Source organism: Aplysia californica, unplaced genomic scaffold (genome assembly GCF_000002075.1).
Source record: "Aplysia californica isolate F4 #8 unplaced genomic scaffold, AplCal3.0 scaffold00271, whole genome shotgun sequence".
Classification (NCBI taxonomy): domain Eukaryota; kingdom Metazoa; phylum Mollusca; class Gastropoda; order Aplysiida; family Aplysiidae; genus Aplysia; species Aplysia californica.
Window position 1 is genome coordinate 205,880 of NW_004797541.1, and position 18,488 is coordinate 224,367.

At 40.6% G+C, this 18,488-nt stretch overlaps 2 protein-coding genes across 2 annotated transcripts in view; one reads left to right on the forward strand and one right to left on the reverse strand.

Annotated features, from left to right (window-relative positions):
* Positions 1-8,630, reverse strand: part of LOC101860343 (nuclear receptor coactivator 6) — a gene marked incomplete in the record, with an annotated part of 55,532 nt that extends 46,902 nt beyond the window's left edge. The window contains 1 exon segment of the mRNA XM_005101165.3: positions 8,199-8,630. Within this exon segment, the coding sequence (XP_005101222.2) occupies positions 8,199-8,591 (393 nt within the window).
* The window catches only part of LOC101853466, a gene marked incomplete at its 5' end in the record, with an annotated part of 63,750 nt that continues 47,660 nt past the window's right edge, over positions 2,399-18,488 (forward strand). Inside the window, 2 exon segments of the mRNA XM_005101131.3 lie at positions 2,399-2,577; positions 8,809-9,159. Of these exon segments, the coding sequence (XP_005101188.1) occupies positions 8,836-9,159 (324 nt within the window).

An 18,488-nucleotide genomic window follows, 5' to 3' on the forward strand; every position in this document is an offset into this window, starting at 1 on the left:
CCCCTCCAACCCAACCCCTTTCTTTCCACATACACACACACCCACATCCATTACGCAAGCCATCTCATTGACTCACGTTGGGCTGTCCCCACCCCCATGCCCCTTCTCCCCTTCTTTCTTTTTCACTCCCCAACAAACGCCGTCATGTAACAACGTCGACAGATGGCTGAGCTTCAAACCAATCTATCGATTTATTCGACTGTCAACGTTTAGTCTCCGTAAAGCCAAAACCGCCAAGCGCAAGATCAGAGGCTTCTACCCAACAATTATCGGAGAGTGACACTACTATTACCACTACTACTACTGGACCCTCGGAGATCTACGTTTTTCCAAACACGTCCGAGTCGGCGAAAAAACAACAAAAAAACCCCCCAACCCGGACGGTTCTCTCTTCCGACTTTTTCACTTTGCCACTTCTGACATCGGTTTGTGCCTCCGTGTACCCATCCGTAGATGATGCTACACCCGGTTACATTCCTCAAATAACTCATCGCTTTGTGCTCGTTCTATAACAAAAATACACGTTGTTTGCACAGCACTATCAGTGCCCTGACAAGAGCGGAGAGGACGCGGTAAACGAAAGACGGGAATCGAGGCCACTTATTATATAGGTATATATGAAGAAAAAGAAATTCATTGAGCGATAAACCGGAGCAGGGTATAAGTGTAAAGAGAAAAGCAGATAGGCTTTGTCAGTTGGGAAAAGAAAAAGTGGTATTTCTGAGTAAACGCTAAGACTTCTAAAAGCACGACCTGTCAGCTGCAAACGCAGGTGAGTACACCCCCGCCCCTCCCCGTAAAACAGACAGCAACAAAACAAAAACGTTGAAAATGCATTTTAAAAGTCAACCAAAATTTTGATCACAACAAATTGTGACCCCCAAAATAATGAAATATAAATGAATCAATGTAATTATTCCAGTCTAAGCAGAATTTTTCTAAAACTACACATAAATACATGTACATTTACAGATGTCAGCAGTCTTTCTTATGTTCTCTGCCTCTGTTTCAACATCTCACTCTTTTGTCTCGATAGCTTTTTAACCTTGCATCTGGCGATAACAACGCAGCATTAATATTTGTACATGTACGTATTGTACAAAATGTGGGACACTCAATATTGACTGAAAGACACGGGGGCAGTGGGTCACCAGGATAAAGAACAAGTCTATTTACCGATGCCCTCGAGCATACAAATCGCCTAATGTATAACACAACATTGCAGACCCTCCCAAAAGCGGCCGACGCTATAGCCAGCAAATAAAGTAATAGTAAAATAATCATAGGACTATCTGAAACGCATAAAACACTCAAAGCACGGCCCTTTAAACTTAGCGTCGGGTATGTTGTGACTATCAATGGGTACTCATCTATCTGGGCCAGACAAATCCCTTGTGACAAGCTCGAGAGGCCCAGTTAGAAAAGAGGTTGTAAGGAACTGCGCGTAATGTAAAGGTATGTCGACTAATACTGTTGATAACAGAGAGGGAACGGGTGCTGTTGAATACATACCGTTCGAGGGAGGGTGCGTGCGCGTTCTGGATCCGCTAAAACTCGGAAAATCACGAAGCGAGAGAAAGGCCTACAAATACAAATCGTGACCGGTAAGCCAGGAATAAAACGTGTATAAGAAAGCACGACTTTCTTTATTTAGAAAGTAGAACATGTTCTTCTCAGACGTCCAATTTGTCTTTCATCGTACCCATTTGTATGCTTGATCACTTTCAAAGTCTGTCGACGAGTTATTATCGTGAATACCGTGGACATCTCTTTTTCTAAATGGTGAGCGCGTTTCAGTCTTTAACACATTCTCCCACCATTTCAACAAGATCAGTTACTGATACACTGTGAGCAGTGAAGTATAGATAAAATCAAGCTCGCACTAGTGGTTGGATATTCAAATTAATCGTTACCTTTTTTCCAATATTCTGCCTCCTTTGCAGCTGCAGGGTATTTTTAACAGCAACTCTTGACAAACAATATAATAATATAAATATATATCTTAAATATTATGCTATGTATGGTCTCAGTGATTAGTAAGTGCATTTCCTGGTTGCATCTGGAACAAAAGTTTGTGATAAACTTCCCTTATAGAATTCAATGGAAAATGTACCGCAGTATTATATTCAGTTTACAAAGCATTTTCTGTAGTTCGGAAAGGGCACTTAACATTCCCAGTTTAATGCAATGCTTTTTATGTAACTTTGAATTTTTTAAAAATCTATCAAATGACGGAAACTAAAAAAACACAAAAACAATCACAGGAAAAATATAAAGAAAAAACCAGCATTAATACAGTGTAGGCTTCAGTTCCGATAGACAACATACTGACATTTATCCTCCATCATATAAACATTGTCACTATTATTCAATGTTTTTTTGTCTTTTCATTTTCAGGATACTCTGACGACAAACAGAAATTGGAACTTCTGTTATTGATGACAGACGGAAACAAATGGTCTAGCTAAGGCTTTGCAACACTAGTGACAGAGACCATTATTCCAGATCGAGTTCGAGGAGGGATAACAAAGATATCCACAGTAGTGGACAGAACATAAGAAAGACTGTTGACATCGTGTAAGTGTCTACTAAAATTATGTTAATTATGTTCACATCATGTTACGGTACATATACCTTCCTCAACTCCAGTTAATTTCTTCTACCTATACCTATGCATCAATCCTATAAGTGCATGAATGGTTGAAGGATGCCACAGGCAGGTCCCACGGCTTTTTTATCCTCTGTTGTTTTTTTGTCCGTTTGTCTTGCCTTTTTTTTTAGCAACAAATACATAGTTATCATGTTGAATGCTTGTTTATTTAGATTTAAAACTAAATTTAGCACTTCTTGGTTTGGTAACAAGTGAGTTGCATATTCACCACCTGTGTCCTCCCTCAAAGGTTTTTATCATTAGGAGGATTTATATCTACAGTATATTCTTTCTTAAGGTCCCAGAAAACTTAAAAGCATTCAGGTATGTTGCACGAGTTACAAAAACACGAGGAACCGCTACTCTACTGCAAGAGTCAATGCCAGGGACCTGACAGTCTACCACCGCATTGCTTCTGTTCTACAGACCAGTCTGATAAATGTTCCACTTGACAGTCTACTAGTTAACGAAAATCGACAACCCTGGCCCTAACCGTAACTTTAACTGTAACCCTAACCAATAGACACAGTGTCAAACAGCACAGGCAGATCTCACCATCAAATACATTGAGTGTCAAGTGCACTGGCACCAAAGAGTTATAATGCAAAAGAAGGCTAATAAGTACCCATCGCTAGATAAAAGTGATATCACATGCAGATCAAAGAAACAAAACTTCCAGAGTATAAAAACCGATATGTGTCACGACGCGGTTGAATCAGGTCCTCGTCAATTTTTGGGCGTGTGGTGTTTTTGGTTTTATCTAAAAGCTTATTCATTTGTCCTACTTTAGATGAACAAAACATCAATCTTGAACAGCAGTCACAGTATTTGTGATTAAAGAAGGTGGGGAACACTGGTGTCAGGTAAAATTTGTGAGAAAATGGCAGCCGAAGTTTGGTGACTTCCAAACCTTGAGAGTCCTTGGAAACTGCAAATTTACATATTTTGTGCCTTTAATTAACCTTTTTCAGTAAAATCCAAACAGAAATATGTTTTTACATGATCACACAACATGTTGAGCCGAAAAAACAAGTATTCAATAAAAAATGCCAAACCGGCAGAAAAATGCAGGTTTCTTTGATTTCATTATTAAATTTTGACGAGCATCTGATTTTACTACGATGCCTCATATATTACTCCATCTTCACATGCTCATAATCCAGAATTACGAATATAGAACACCAATCAAAACAGGACCCTAAAAGAGATTTTTTTTACCATTATCTTTAACAACACCACACAACATAATCTATACATATATATCATGTATATAAATGATTTTAATGAAAAGAAAGAGATTGTGACTTGAGAGACAGACATTGACCAACATTTGCTACCCACATACTGAAAACAATTAAAACACTGTCAAGACCACAGCAATCTGTTGGTTTTAAAATCCAGTCACTTGCATATATTTATTTTTTTTAAAATGAAAGCTCAGACTCAGAGTAGAAGCATGTCCCCAGCATTATGTATTGGTTTGTTCATTATTACAATCATTTAATTTTTCTAGAAAAAGTAAGTTAAAGAAAAAAATAAGGTCTACACCCTACCCACAGAAGCCTCCCACCACCCACATTCTGTGTAAAAGCATCTTCATCAAATTTTTCCTCTGAAAAACTGAAGCAGTTTGTGGTGAACATACTGAGACACGTTTTCAGGTTTTACCTAAGGGAGGTAACTGCGTTTGTATCCCCTGCTTTTTTGTGTTTACTCTGTATCTTCTATCTCCCTTGAACAGCAGAGAGAAAATTTATAAGTAGGCTACCAGAAGTTTATATCTACATCAAAGACCTTGTAGACAGACACACCAATGGAAAGTTTTTAAAAAATTTTATTTTTAATATCTCCACCTAATCTCTGTAATATTAGTTAAACCTTTATTAATCCATTTAGTAGCTCAGTAAAAGGCTGTCGTTCCACAGCATTAAAATATGAAGTATTCTTTCAAAGAAGTAAGGTCATGATAGTGGAAGAATTATTAAGAATTAAAAAAAGGACTGAGAACACTGTTTTAATCAGAGCAAAATTATTATTACTTGAAGACTTCCTCCTTACAGGATTCCACAGACACTATCAATTATTGCTTTTTCCTGGGGAGGAAATAAGATACTGTGGTTGCATTGTATGTGACACGTGCACACATTTGTTTTCTTTTTCTTGACCTCCAAAAAAATGTTGAGACAAACAGTCATAGCGACATTACTTACAACATATTAAAAGTATAATTATTGTATTTTAAAAAAAGCACACAATCAAATTTAAAGCACACACTATTTCCTTATATGACGCAAATAAGTTTGAGCATTCATCTTCTTTTTTTTTTTTTTTAAGTGGGAGGGAGCTCTCTGAGCCCATCTGGTACTGGAAACAAGCTTATAATAATATACCAGAATTCACATGATACCAGCAAAATATTTTGTCAAATCAGTATCAGTACAGCACTCACCCAGAAGCCTGCTTTCCTCATGTAACAGAGTATATTTCAAAGATAAACCAACTTGTTTAAGCAGGGAAAAAGAAACTAATTATTATGCTCTTATTCTTAAGGCACCGTTTCATACATGGGCCTACATAGGCCTACTAATGCAAAAAACCTTTGGCTTTCCAGTACAGGAATTAGCTCTGAACAACAGGCAATAAGAAACGTTTGAAAAATGGGTGGGGGTACATGCAGTATGAGCGTCGAAAGGAGCATTGAAAAGTAAACACTCTCATTCACCTTTCATAATTTTGTAAAAAAAAAAAAATCCCAAACAAATATATTGTAACTACCAGATTTACAGAGAAGAAAGTGCATGGGGAGGGAGGCACTGACTAGGCCTATACAATACAACAAACTTGCACACCACTTCATTACCAAAAATAGGTCTTTCCCTCAAAATCCTCCCTACAAAAAATTGGGAGTTAGGAAAAAAAACCCGGAGTGTCCAGAACCCCAGGAAAGATAGTAAAACGAACCAACCCTGGAAAATAAACACAAATAAAAATGTGGATTTTTACGTAATTTACAATAAGTCGCAACACTAGGGTAAATTAACTCTTTATCTCCGGCAAGCCGCTACCAGCGGCTCGCGGTCGGAACCACTGTGCCTGTGAGCACATTCCTTTACCACCACTTCAACATCAAATTACTTTTTGGTAATTGCCAAAAACCGGTCTTTATACCGAAAATACAATCACTAGATGAAGAACTATCAAAATAGGTTTGCTAGTTGCGATTTAATGACCCATTTAATGACTTTTTTGTCATTTCAAAATTTAGCACCAAAAAAGGGCCCCGGCGTGGTGGAGATAAAGAGTTAACAAAAAAAAAGTGTACCTTAACTTCATTTATGATAAGTTGCTTACGACCTGACCGAAATAGAATTCAGGAATATAAAAAAAAAACCCCAGATAGTATGCAAATCCGGGGTTCTGTGATGCCCCCCCCCCCAAAAAAAAAGCACAGCTCTGGTTTTATTGGAGTACCTGACAGGTCTGCTTCAAGCACGTGCAGACACACACGCACATACGCACATTGTGAATACGCATATCGCAAAACATGCAACAGAGCAGAATTTCATTTCCTGAATTTATTCTAATTACATGTTTTCGTATTTATTACATGTACTTCCTTTGCATTTATTAAATGTACATAATGAAATTCGTATATATATTGAAAAGATTTTCGCACCCTTCCCATTTGGCCTAATGAGATATAATATATAATGAAAAATATTTATGTGTATATAAATATGTCGCAAAAAATTGTGGACTACCATGTTGTTAAGTGTCTTGATATTTTCCTAAACTCTTTACCTCCGGAGGAGGTTTCCCTTCTATGCCGGAGCCCTCTTTTGAATATGCAACCTTAAAGTGTCAAATATGTCACTAAATCAAAAGAAATTAATTTATTTGACAGCTCTTCATCAAATGAAAAAACTCCCTGTAAAAGAGACCTGTTTTTGGCAATTGTCGAAAACTTATAATGCTGAAGTTCTTGTGCAATGTGTGTCAGCCGTTAACAGCGTCTCACCAGCAGAGCAGTTCTGACCACGGGTCGTTGAGAGCAGCTTGTCATAGATAAATACTTAAACATCAAGTCCATTGCATATTAATAGACAGCATTCGCTTCCAGTGTATGTATGTCCCAGCTTAGCAGCACTTTACAATCAGTCTATTGTTTAAGAAACTTAAATTATCTTTCACTGATCATGTCCTAGATTCCACAATGAGGTCCTTCCAAAAGCCATACCATAAAAGACAATTATACGATGTAAGATGTAGGATATGAAGTAGGTATTCTAAAAAGTAGTGTTAAGGTAAGTAAGTGTAGAATTAGTACCACTTGCAACAATATATATAAAGACAAGAATAGTTACAGATTTTTAGCTGTACATATATCAGACAAGAGAACTATCAGCTAAAACCCTCTTTTTGAATTTCAGTTGAAAACAAAAGTTTTCTTTTAGTTAGTTATTATATATTTCTATTAATGAAAACAATGGAACGACAGAAAGGCAGACGGGCAAGTATACAGGGAGGTAAGTAGGCAGGGAGGTAGTACTCAAAGTCAAAGGTCAACGCAAGAAATTCAACATCATCCACCCTATTCGGTATGATAGTAGCAGAATTCAAGCAATACAACCAGGTCGATACATTTTTTCCATTCCCAGATAGTAGCTCATTGTTTAATTTAACTACAAGTTATCCAACAAATGCAGAGATAGAGTGAAAATCACACTCTACTGTTTTCATAACTTACCGGTGCAATTTTCATTTTGCAATAGTTTGACCTCTTTAACTTAGACTTTTCACAAGGACACAAAGAAAAGGAAAGGTTGTCTTGAGACCAGGAAAGGAGACTGGGAATGTTATCGAGTGTTTCCCCCTTCAAAAAATAAATTACAATGTTTGATTTATTTATATAATGCTTTTCATACAGTAGGCCTGTACACAATGCTGCCCGATGCATACATTCTGACAAAATAATATAACCTCCTTTTGAAAATTTGATAAAGTATTGATGCTTAAAATATATAGATCTAGATCTACGCCTATCTGAAAGAAAATGGTTCACACAGGAATTCATGTTGGCAAAAAACCTCCAACTTTCTTTTCTACCTTTACCATTATTACCCATCACTGCAGTTGGCTTGGCTTTATAACACTTTGCAGTCACTTGGTGCAATAATGTGCTGGTGAAAATTATCCGTTCCGGTTACCTGGCGCACTTCTGCGCCAGGCCCGAGAAGTTTGGTACAGTCGCTCTCCTGGATGGGGGTGACAAGATGGTGTATTTTGTACTCCTCTGGCTGTGGTGTGACTGCAAAGTGTTTAAGAAACTGAACTGATGTGGTCAACAATCTATCAGAAAAAGGAATCTAGATTTAGATAGATACATTTTTAAGTCACTGTACCGTTGATATGTATGCAGTTCGAGGTAGATGATGCTTTGATTAGATTCAAAGTGGTCACAGAGGCAAGAGAGTTGAGAAAGTCAAGACTGGGGGAAGAGACTGGTGGCACTGGTGGTGGAAGCTGAAATGGGGGCTTTGTCACAAACCTTGTCTTGGTAAACTGCAACATCACAGGAAGTGTTCTTGCAACATAAGTTGTAGCACGCACTGTTGGATGATACATCTTTGACGGAGTTGATAAATTCAGCTCCTGCGTCGATGGATTCAGATGCCCTTATGATGGTCCCTGTATCTATTGACGGTTCGCATGTATCTGTCTGCCCAGCTGGGGATCGGAAGGTTGAATCACTCAACTCGGTTTCTAAATCACTGATGTCCTTAATCCCCAGCCTCTTCATCACATCTAAAATCCGAGACTCGTCTGAATTTGACGAACCATGGGAGACAAATTCTTTGGTCGAATAAATAGGCTTGAAAGTTACAAGCAACAAAACAAGTAGGTACCTCATAGCGACAGTGTTTATGATAGCAGAAGCCATTTGCAACAACAATACTTCCGGCGTTTCACGCAGCAACTCCCTTCGCTCGGCGTATGGATTTGTATGTAAACACGGTTGTCGAAAGTACTAACAAACAGTTAAAAAACGCTCTGAAACTAAAGTTAGATGTTTTGTAAAAGAGTATATTAGGCATCAAAATATGTTTTTAATTTTATTCATGACAATGACCTTTTAAACGTTTTTATTAATCTTGTAGGTCAAGAGTCAGGAAAAATAGTTCAGCATGAGCCGGAACCCATTCCGCAAAGGCAAAACTGTTGGCTTCTACGAAGTTATGGCTACACCGTACACAGACGGGGGAGGAGCGAACAGTGACAGTGCAACGTACAGCAAAGGAAATCCGATGGAAAGCTACAAAGCACCTTCAAAGATGGCATCCGATGGATCACCGAGAAATGTGGGATTTACTTTGAAAGATCAACACACTGAGAAGAAAAAGAAATATTTGACTGCAAAGTATGGCCAACATCAGATGTTACTGATAAAGAAGAGATTGCGCGTGGAAATGTGGATTTTTGATGAACTACGGAAACTTTACAACAGTGAGGTAAGTTGGCCTATACTAATCTAGACTTAGATCTTAGATATCTAGAATTCTAGATCTATATCTAGATCTAGTCTAGATCTAGGTGTACTAGATTCTAGATCTAGATTTAGATCTAAGATGTTTAAATTTAAACGTTGCCAGTCCCTAGAATCTAATCTTCAGACGTCCCATTGAATTCATTGAATTTTAAAGTTTACGTCTTCGTTTTACCCATTTTCTTGCTTGAGTCTTGGATACCCGTGTAGATTTTAAAGCTAAAATAGATTATAGATTTAGATCTAGATATATAGATTCTAGATAAGGCCCTAGAGAGTCTCTAACAGTGACACTAACACTTAATTTTAAAGCCATTAGATCCAGTTCTCATTCGATCTGGATCCCAGATTCTTACTTGGTTTTTTAACTCTAGCAAACTAGATTTCTCTAGATCTACAAACCATCCTAGATCTAGATCTAGATCTAGATCTAGAATCTAGATGTAGATCTAGATTAGATCTAGATTCTAGATCTACAAACCATCCTAGAATAGGGTAATTAAATTGTTTATTTGCTCGCGTTTAATTCCGTGGAAGGACTTTTCCGTAAGGTACTATTCATACAGCACTGCCTTTCGAGCCTGTCCTTCGCCTTCCTAAAAATACTCAAGGGAAAAGATAATGCCTAGCCAAGGTTTATTTTGGTATTATATATATATATATATATTTGACTTCAGCTAAGGCGAGACAGGAGTCAGGAAAAAAATATGATGAGTCAGTGGCACTCTTCGGAAAAAGTGGTCCTGGCCTAACCGCACCGTAGAAATTTACACAAAATCGGAAACAAAAATGGAAGTCAAGTAAAAAGCTGACTGAGTTGCCAGGGTGAAAAAGCCACCGCTAAATTTAGAAAAAGTCCAAACCCGTTTTAGACTATTTTCGGCACTATTTTAACGTTGTTTTAGTGTGCTGAGAACAATTTTGCCACTAAAAACTATCACAAACCATTACTTTTGTGAATTTAGCTGGAGGAGACCACCACCCTTCATAACCCCCTCCCCCTTTTGCAGTGGGAATATATCCCCTGCACACTCCCCCCCCCCCCCCCTTTTTTTTATGAATGCGTCTTTCTTTTTTGTTTCCAATAATGTATAAATTATTATTTTTTTTGGTAAGTGTTTTACGGCACCCGCAACTGCACAGTGTCATATCATACATTTTCATTTGGCAGGAAATTTTAAATTTTGCCTGGGTGGCGGCAGAAGCCTACTCTTATCGATTTTAGACCTCCAAGGGATTTTATCATGCGCAACTTGCACACAGGACCTCTGTGATTTTTCTGAGAAATCTACGTGTAGATCTTTTCTACCAGAAGGTCAGGGGTGTGGCTGAAAGACGGCAGTAAGAAGGAACCAAGGAGTAGCAGTAGAAAGGCTACAGAAAGAGTCAGGAGCCCAAAGGAGGGGGCAAAGGAGGTGAGGGGGTGGGAGCAGAAAGTGGAGACGAAAGTAGACGACAGAACATTTCTAGAGAGAAGGAAAGGAGGTGAAAGAAGACAATTTCGAACTCAGGACCTTTGAATGAGAGGGGAACACCTTAACCTCTAGGCCACGAGAGCACTCTAGATTTCTGTGGAGTTAGGCCTGGACCACTTCTCCCAAAGAGAGCCTGAGTCACTTTACTTTAGATTTGGTATCGTCGTTTGGCAAGGTTTTTAAATATTTAGGATTTAGTGTGGACTGATGAAATAGATGATGAAAGAAAACTCTTACCTCTGTCTCAATGGCATTTTTATAATAGATCTTTAGCACATCATTAGACTTGGACCATCACACTATGACTATTTGCTAATTTATTGGGGTGGGGGGGGGGGGTAAGTTGTCTGTGTTGTTTAAATCTAGTGCTGTGTAATGTTGGGCATATAAACTGACTTACAATGATGTAACAATGCAGGGGTCCATGGTCTAAGAGTAAGAATAGTTCGATCGACTTCAAACAGGGAAAACACTGATCACCAGAAATATCATCAATTAATTGGACTGCTGTCCACATGACTCTTACTAACTATTGTTTGTGCCCTGAGTTCTCTGTTCCTCATGCAGGGTTTCCAACCTTTTAATAAAGGATATTTTCGCTTTCTCAAAATTAAATCTGACAATTGAATGTGTCAGGTTAGGAATGTAATAATTTTTTATAGGTAGGTGTTTTTACTGAAAAAGTGGGCTGTGACAAAAAAAAAGTTCTCACTTTCAGGTGTTGAGAGTCCTGGTCATCATTTTGTTCTCTTTAAACATTGTGGTTGAGAAATGTTTTTCCTCTTCATCGCTCTCGTACCTGTTTGAGATAATTTTATTGACTTCCAGAGTGAAAAAAAGAGGGGATGAACCCTATTGTTAAAATATAGAAGAACTAATCATTTTGCTGCTGTGTTAACATACAAGTAGAGGTGGCGCTTACAGTCTTCCTCTTTGAGAATCTTTGCAGGACAGCATGCAGATGTTCGTTTCTCTAAAACATAACAAAAACACTCACCAACCACAAACCTGTGTGCATAGCAATTGCTTGCAGCATGAGAAAAAGCACTTGATTCTACTACAATGTACCTGAAAAGCAATACTGCTATGGTATTGATTGTGTACTGTCTCTGTGACAAAATTACCTCACTTCAAGAGAAATATTACATTGTTGATCTAACTTCGTCCTCATACTACTACAATCTTTAAAATTTTTATTTGTTAAAATATTCATAGGCTCAGCACTATGTCTGCAACTGTTATTATGACGATATCCGATATGCTGCTTTCTGGGTTGACATAGAATTATTCTGTTGAAGATCTTCAAGCTGGACTCTATGTGTGTTCTTTGTGACTATTTAAATACAGTTCTTTTCTTTATTTTCATGTGAATGTATAGCGATTTCATCCCTTTGAACACTCTTGTGCATATAGGGGGAACTCTTCTTCTGTGCATGCAAGTTCATTTTATGACATGACTTGTTTTACCACATGTTTCCATTCCCTTTGTTTTCTCAGTAATTGCTAACGTTTATATTTTATAAGTAACCATATAAATATATAAGGATACACAGTTTGTTTTGTGCTCTGTCAGTTCAAAACTGATGAAGAACGGTGTCCTTCACCCTGACCTACGTTGACGTCAATCGAACTGGTTGTACATTACACCCGTAGTCCGGGCAGGGCTCTGATCAAGCCCTTTTGCATGAGTGCTCTCTTGTTTTCTCAGCCATGATTGCTCTGCAGGTAGCTGTGCCAAGGTTTATTATCGGCCGTTTCGCACGTACACGAACACAGACGCTCCCCCCCCCCCCCCCACACACACACACAAGCACACATGTGTGGTTCGGTGTTCAGCCACTTGTGCTTTGGCTTAGAGCTCAGGCGGGAATGAAGAAAGAGACCTTTCTCTCTTCCGGACCGCTGTTTCCATTCCACCTGTTGACGTTCGTACCTTCGGGGTGGAGGCGAGTTTTATGATCAGTAGCACGTTGGGCCCAGTCGTCCTAGCTGTGTATACAGGGACAGCCTTCTTTCCGCTCGTGCTTGTGCCCGGATTCCTGGCACCCATTCCTTCACGCCTCCTGGTTGAACTCTGCGTGCACGCCTTTGTTAGTCCTGTCAGTGGCTTCGTGTGCCGAGCCGCCATAGTTCATGCACACATAAGGCTCTTTTTTTCTTTGACTGTCTTTCCTTTAATTCTTTATTTGCTTTCTTTTCTTTGTTTACCCCCCCCCCCCCCCCAATTCCCCCCTCCTCTCAAGGAAAGGTCGCATTTTATCAAATCAAGAAATTGCGTTCTTGAGCTCTTTCTTGTTGTTGCTGCTGGGGCGCTTCTTCTGAAAGTGAAAAAGACGGTTTTGGGGGGGGGGGGGGGGGGGGGGTGTCGGTTTCGATATGTTTAAAACCACGCTCTGAATGGCCTAGGGTAGGATTTCTAGCTGTTGCAGTTGCTATATTGACTCTACAAAAACTGGCTCCCTCACTGTGGCTACACGGTAACTATTTTTTTGCTTGTTTTTGTGTTTCGTTTGGTTTTCAGGAATAGATCGTGAAACGCCGTGCAAAAGAGAAACCGATACCTTACTTTGTACCCCTGTTCTTCCCTTCTCTGTTCGACTTGGGTTCGTGTCATGGGAAACATAAAGACGCTGCTGACCATATCCCAGGCGCTTGGTATTATTGCTCTTTTGCCCCCACCAAAAAGACACCTGCCAAGGTCTTCACCCTGGCTTATTGTCATCGCGGGTATCATCTGTCTCACGCACACGCGGGCTCAGGGGGCGCCTCGTCCGTATGAACAGGGGACAAAATACTCTCTTTGATGGAGGATGACACTTGGTCCGCCTTTGTGGAGCCCCTGCCTGCCTGACCCCTGAGTGTCTGAAGTGTGCCCGGCACACGGCCGTCGTTGTAGACTCGTACTCGGGACGACGTCTTGCAGGAGACCAAGATGCTGCGATACACGCGCCTTCCACCCCCCCCCCTCTCTCTCTCTCTCTCTCTCTCTCTCTCTCTCTCTCTCTCTCTCTCTCTCCAGTGCCCCCCTCTTTCTTTCTCTCTGTTCCTCTCTTTGTCAAGCTCTCTCTATGTTCCCTCTCTTTCTCTCTTCTATGTTCCCTCTCTTTCTCTCTTCTGTGTTCCCTCTTCCTGTCACCCCCCCCCCTCTCTCTCTCTCTCTCTCTTTCTCTCTCTCTCTCTCTCTCTCTCTCTCTCTCTCACACACACACACACACACACACACACACACACACACTCTCTCTCTCTCTCTCTCTCTCTCTCTCTCTCTCTCTCTCTCTCTCTCTCTCTCTCTCTCTCTCTCTCACATATTCTGTCAGCTTGACGACGGACAGGTTTCGACCATAGAAACACAGAAGAGAAGTAGAATGATGTCCAAATCAAAGCAATCTCCACTCACGCGTTTTACAACACTGTTGTCTTCGATAATGCAAGAATGGCTTGCATGGGAAATGAGACGTGGAACACTGATATTACGAATGTATCACTGTATTTTTTTTTGTTTGTTTGTCAGCGGCTGCAAGGGCAAGCTGATGAGAGAGAGAGAGAGAGAGAGAGAGAGAGAGAGAGAGAGAGAGAGAGAGAGTCAATGACAGCAGAAAATAATGCCTGTTTATTTATCCGTTGCTGGATTATTTCAGCCTGCACTCATTATAATATTTCTAATTTTCCTTCAGTTGATGACATCGGGTTAAGTGGTTCACCTCTTGAAAACAATTGTCATAAGTGTCGGGCCCTTTGTTTAGTCTAACAAGAGGACGAGACTTGTCCTCCCATCAGCGGGGAATCTGAAGTGGACCGCACTTTATTCACCCCTTGCCATTGTTTCTGCTATTTCAGTCCACTTTCTTACTCTTGATATACACATGTAATTTATTAAGTGGAGATGGCAGGAGAGTGTCCGGTTAAGAACTACATTATACTGTCCTCGTCTTCCCGATGTATCTCCACGCGGAATGGCGTCATAGTGTCAATGTCTTTCTTTTTGCTCAGTGCTAAGACTAAGACTAAACTTTGTTGATTTCTGCAAGTTTTGCTGTTTAAATTCTGGTATCCTCCTCACCTCTCGGTTCTATTTGTCATTTTGTTACTCAAAAGAAAGGATGCCGGTTTTTGTGTGTGTATGTTTGTGTGTGTGATTTTTGTTGTTGTTGCTGTCTTTTTACTAGTATTGAAGCAGCGTTGTCTCGATTTATTTTTATTTGTCCCAGTGTCAGGATTTAAAGTTTAACATTTTATTTTATCTTTCTTATTTTCGTATTTGTTTCACTATAGCTTTCCTTATCATCTAGATCTAGTAGTGTTTCAGAAAGTTCTGCAGCCAGACTTTCAAAAAACAGTAAGGGAGGTCGTGGCAAGGGAAATGATCTCCGCTCCTTCTTATGCCCCAGGGGCGTTGGTCAGTCTGCTGGCACAAAGCCGCCGCCGTTATTATTCACGGTTGATTGTGACGTCTGACGAGGCGAGTAACGGGACGCAGCAGGGGGCGCCCAAGGTCCGCTTCCCTGACAGTCTACAGCCACAATAGGCCTCCTGAAGCTCTTGTTTGTCGATGGTGATCCTCCTTCCCCACTGAAACTGAAACTGGCCCCGTCAGAGGGTCGTATTCACCTGTGGTTGAGGGGACATCCCGCTGCGGCACAATGGACAGGTGAATGCGGGGGCCGCCTTGGTGTACATGTGTGGGAGGGCCGCTGGGCCAGTTGGACTGTCCAATAATTGGTAGTGTTATGTCAGGGTGGCCGGACTACGAGTACTGCTCTAGACGGTCAGTATAAGAACGTATAGGTACTGTTGCTTGATACAAATGCGAGGGGGGAAGCTGTGGATGGTTCAAGGGCGCTCTGGGTGTGATACTCTTCTTTTTATATAGAAAAAAGAAGTATTGATTTGTATTTTAAAAGATGAGTTGATGGAAGACCAGGGCTTTAGGTGAACAGCAATAGCTTCCTCTGTTTGGTTATTACATGTGTATTGGTTTTTGTTTTGTTTTCTTTGTATACCTATAAGAAAAAAAATCAATCTTTTTTTACAAAACCCTTTTTGGTTCAATTAGGTGACTTGATGTTAGTAATGGAAACGCAGAAACAGAAGACACAACGCCCTTTTTCTATCGTTTTTTTTTTCCTGTCTCGGTGAGTTTTTGGGGACCCCTGCGCTATCTTTTGTTTTTAAGACCATGTTTTGGAACGTGTGTGAGTTTTTGTCAGTGCTTGGGCGTACCACCTTTTTTTTACTCTATAGAATTTCGTTTTGTCGCTTGCAGTTTATATCATGTATGAGGCATTGATTTTAGATTCATACACAGTTCGTAGACCTGTTATCTAAAAATAGAGATAACCGAGGCAAGCTATCGGCATAGGCGTATTCTAAAGGGAGCAATTTTCGCGGGTTTCTGACTGTCCTTTCGGCTGAAGCGCTGAAGTCTGCTGCGTAGAGTTTCTCGAAACGACTTAATTATTTATCAACTGTGTGCTTCTTGTGGGAGCGAGGATTGGTTAGGATGGGGGGAAGCGCGCTGAAACGAAGCGAATTTCTGCTTGGAGTGAGGATGATATGCGCGTGGCTCTTAATAATGTGTAAGATCGGGGGTTATGGAAGGAAGTTGAAGGAGAGAGTCATGCAGAACTAGATTTCTTAATCGTGGTCGGTATATTATAAATTTACAAAACACCGATTCTCTACACAGTGAGAGGTGATGGAACCCCAGCAACCTCTCCCCACCCGCCCCCGTTGATTTCTATTTCATTGCAGCATTGCCCTTTGTTCCGTGGTTCAGGCATTGTGACTTGTAAGTACGAACAATGGAAACACTGTTCCAGGTAAAGGAAGAACGTTGGCATTATGAAGCGATTGGGGTGCGCCCACGCGTGTGCTCTTTGCCTGGAATTGGCGCAGACCCCATCGGCGCAATGGGTTTACGAGCTCTGCCAGATAAGGATTTACGGTGATCTGTGTTATAGTACGCAACGTCAAGGCATGGATGGCGACCAGATGGAGGCTTTTGGTTCACTCCATGAAGTAACCTGGCCTTCTCAGCTACAAAGATGTAAGCTTACCTTCCCCCCCGCTATTTGCAGGTGGTTGGTTGATAGGCATTTTGGTGGTAGGTGGTTGGTGGGAGTTCAGGTGTGGTTTGCTCCTTCAGTAGTATCAAACATCTATGTATCATCTTTATCTTTCCTTTTTTTCTTTTCTCAAGTAACACCTCAAGTTTTCGCCACCAATGTTGCAAGTGTCGTAAAGCTCATACTAAGACTAAAGCATTCTGATGGGGGATCGCTTCTTTTTCTTTCTGGTTGTGCTACAATATATCCCTATACTGTGTATCCATCCCTAATGTGTCCATTGTCGTGTATAAGCCCAAGTCACCATTTTATTGCTTATAACAACAACAACAAAAGATTAAATAATAAAAATAAATGAATAGATAAAATTGAAAAAATAATCTCCACATGGGCTTCCCTGAACCAATTGTGTACAGTGTAGTTTGGATCGTTCAACACACGCTGCAAAAATGTGTTTCCTCACCCGATCATGTGCAGTTGTTTTTCTGCTTTTTCATTGTGATTATGGAGTTTTGGTAATTGCTTTTTTTGTGGGAGGGGAGAGGGGTTCAATAAAATATTAGATCAATGAGAAGCTGCACGTGTGTAGACAGTCATAGGGAGACAGTGATACGACAATCCGGCATTGTGCAATGTAACATAATACATAATGCCACATCAGTGACAACTCGGAATTGTGCAATGGAATAATATAGAGGATATCAGTTCTGTTGGGTTGAAATTGTTGAACTATCTCTACTATGTGGGTATCTGACTGCTATCAGGCACGTGTAGCGTTCTCCAAATTGTTCCAGGGTATTCTTTTTTTTTTATAAATTAAGGAGAACACCTGTCGACCACTTCGCTCATGCGGCGTATATGTTGAGTTTTGTGCCAGCTATTCACGTGCAAACGCTTTGCTTGCACCAATGACTCATGGCCACCAATGAAAGTGCAAGCGTATCATTTGCAGGCTCACCGCTGCTGTGCATCTGTCTCTGCCTTTGTGCTCACAACCTCTCCTCTTATTATGTAGTTTTTTTGCTCTTCTCTGTATTGTGATCCAAAATGCGGAACCGTCGTGCGACATTTAATGTTAGATAGCCCAGGATGGTTAGTGTCTGTGCGTTGCCCTCTAGTAAGGCCATGGTCTGTGGCCTGTGTAATGTGCCAGTCGGCTGACGTATTCGTTCTGACCCCGTTTGACCGGGTGGGGGCTGGCAGGGCGGGGCCGCGGGACCAGTGTCACGTCACAGTCAGGTGACTCCTTTGTGTGAGCAGGGACGGGTCTTTTTTGCAGCCCATGGTCTCGTGTATTAGTAGTAGTGACGTCTAATTCGTGCTTTTTATCTTTCGAGCTGGTTGTTGGTGGATGCTTTGATTTGGAAGGGAGGGGAGGGGGGAGGTCTATGAAATATTAGATCAGTGAGAAGCCGCACGTGTGTAGACAGTCGAAGGGAGACAGCGATACGACAACCCGGCATTGTTGTGCAATGTAACATAATACTACAGTGGATCCTACTTTTTTTACTCTCCCCGTTGTATCTACCTACCATTCTTCCTTTTTCTTTGCACTTTATTAATGATCGTTCGTAGCTGCCTTAACATACTCTCTTTACTCTGTAGAAAATAGACTCAAAGCTTTGGGATCAGTTCTTCTTTTGAGTGTATTTTTTTGCCTTACATATTATGTTCTGCAGGTGATGGGAGGGTGCCATGGGTCGATTCTACTTCTTTGATCTCTCTCTCTCTCTCTCTCTCTCTCTCTCTCTCTC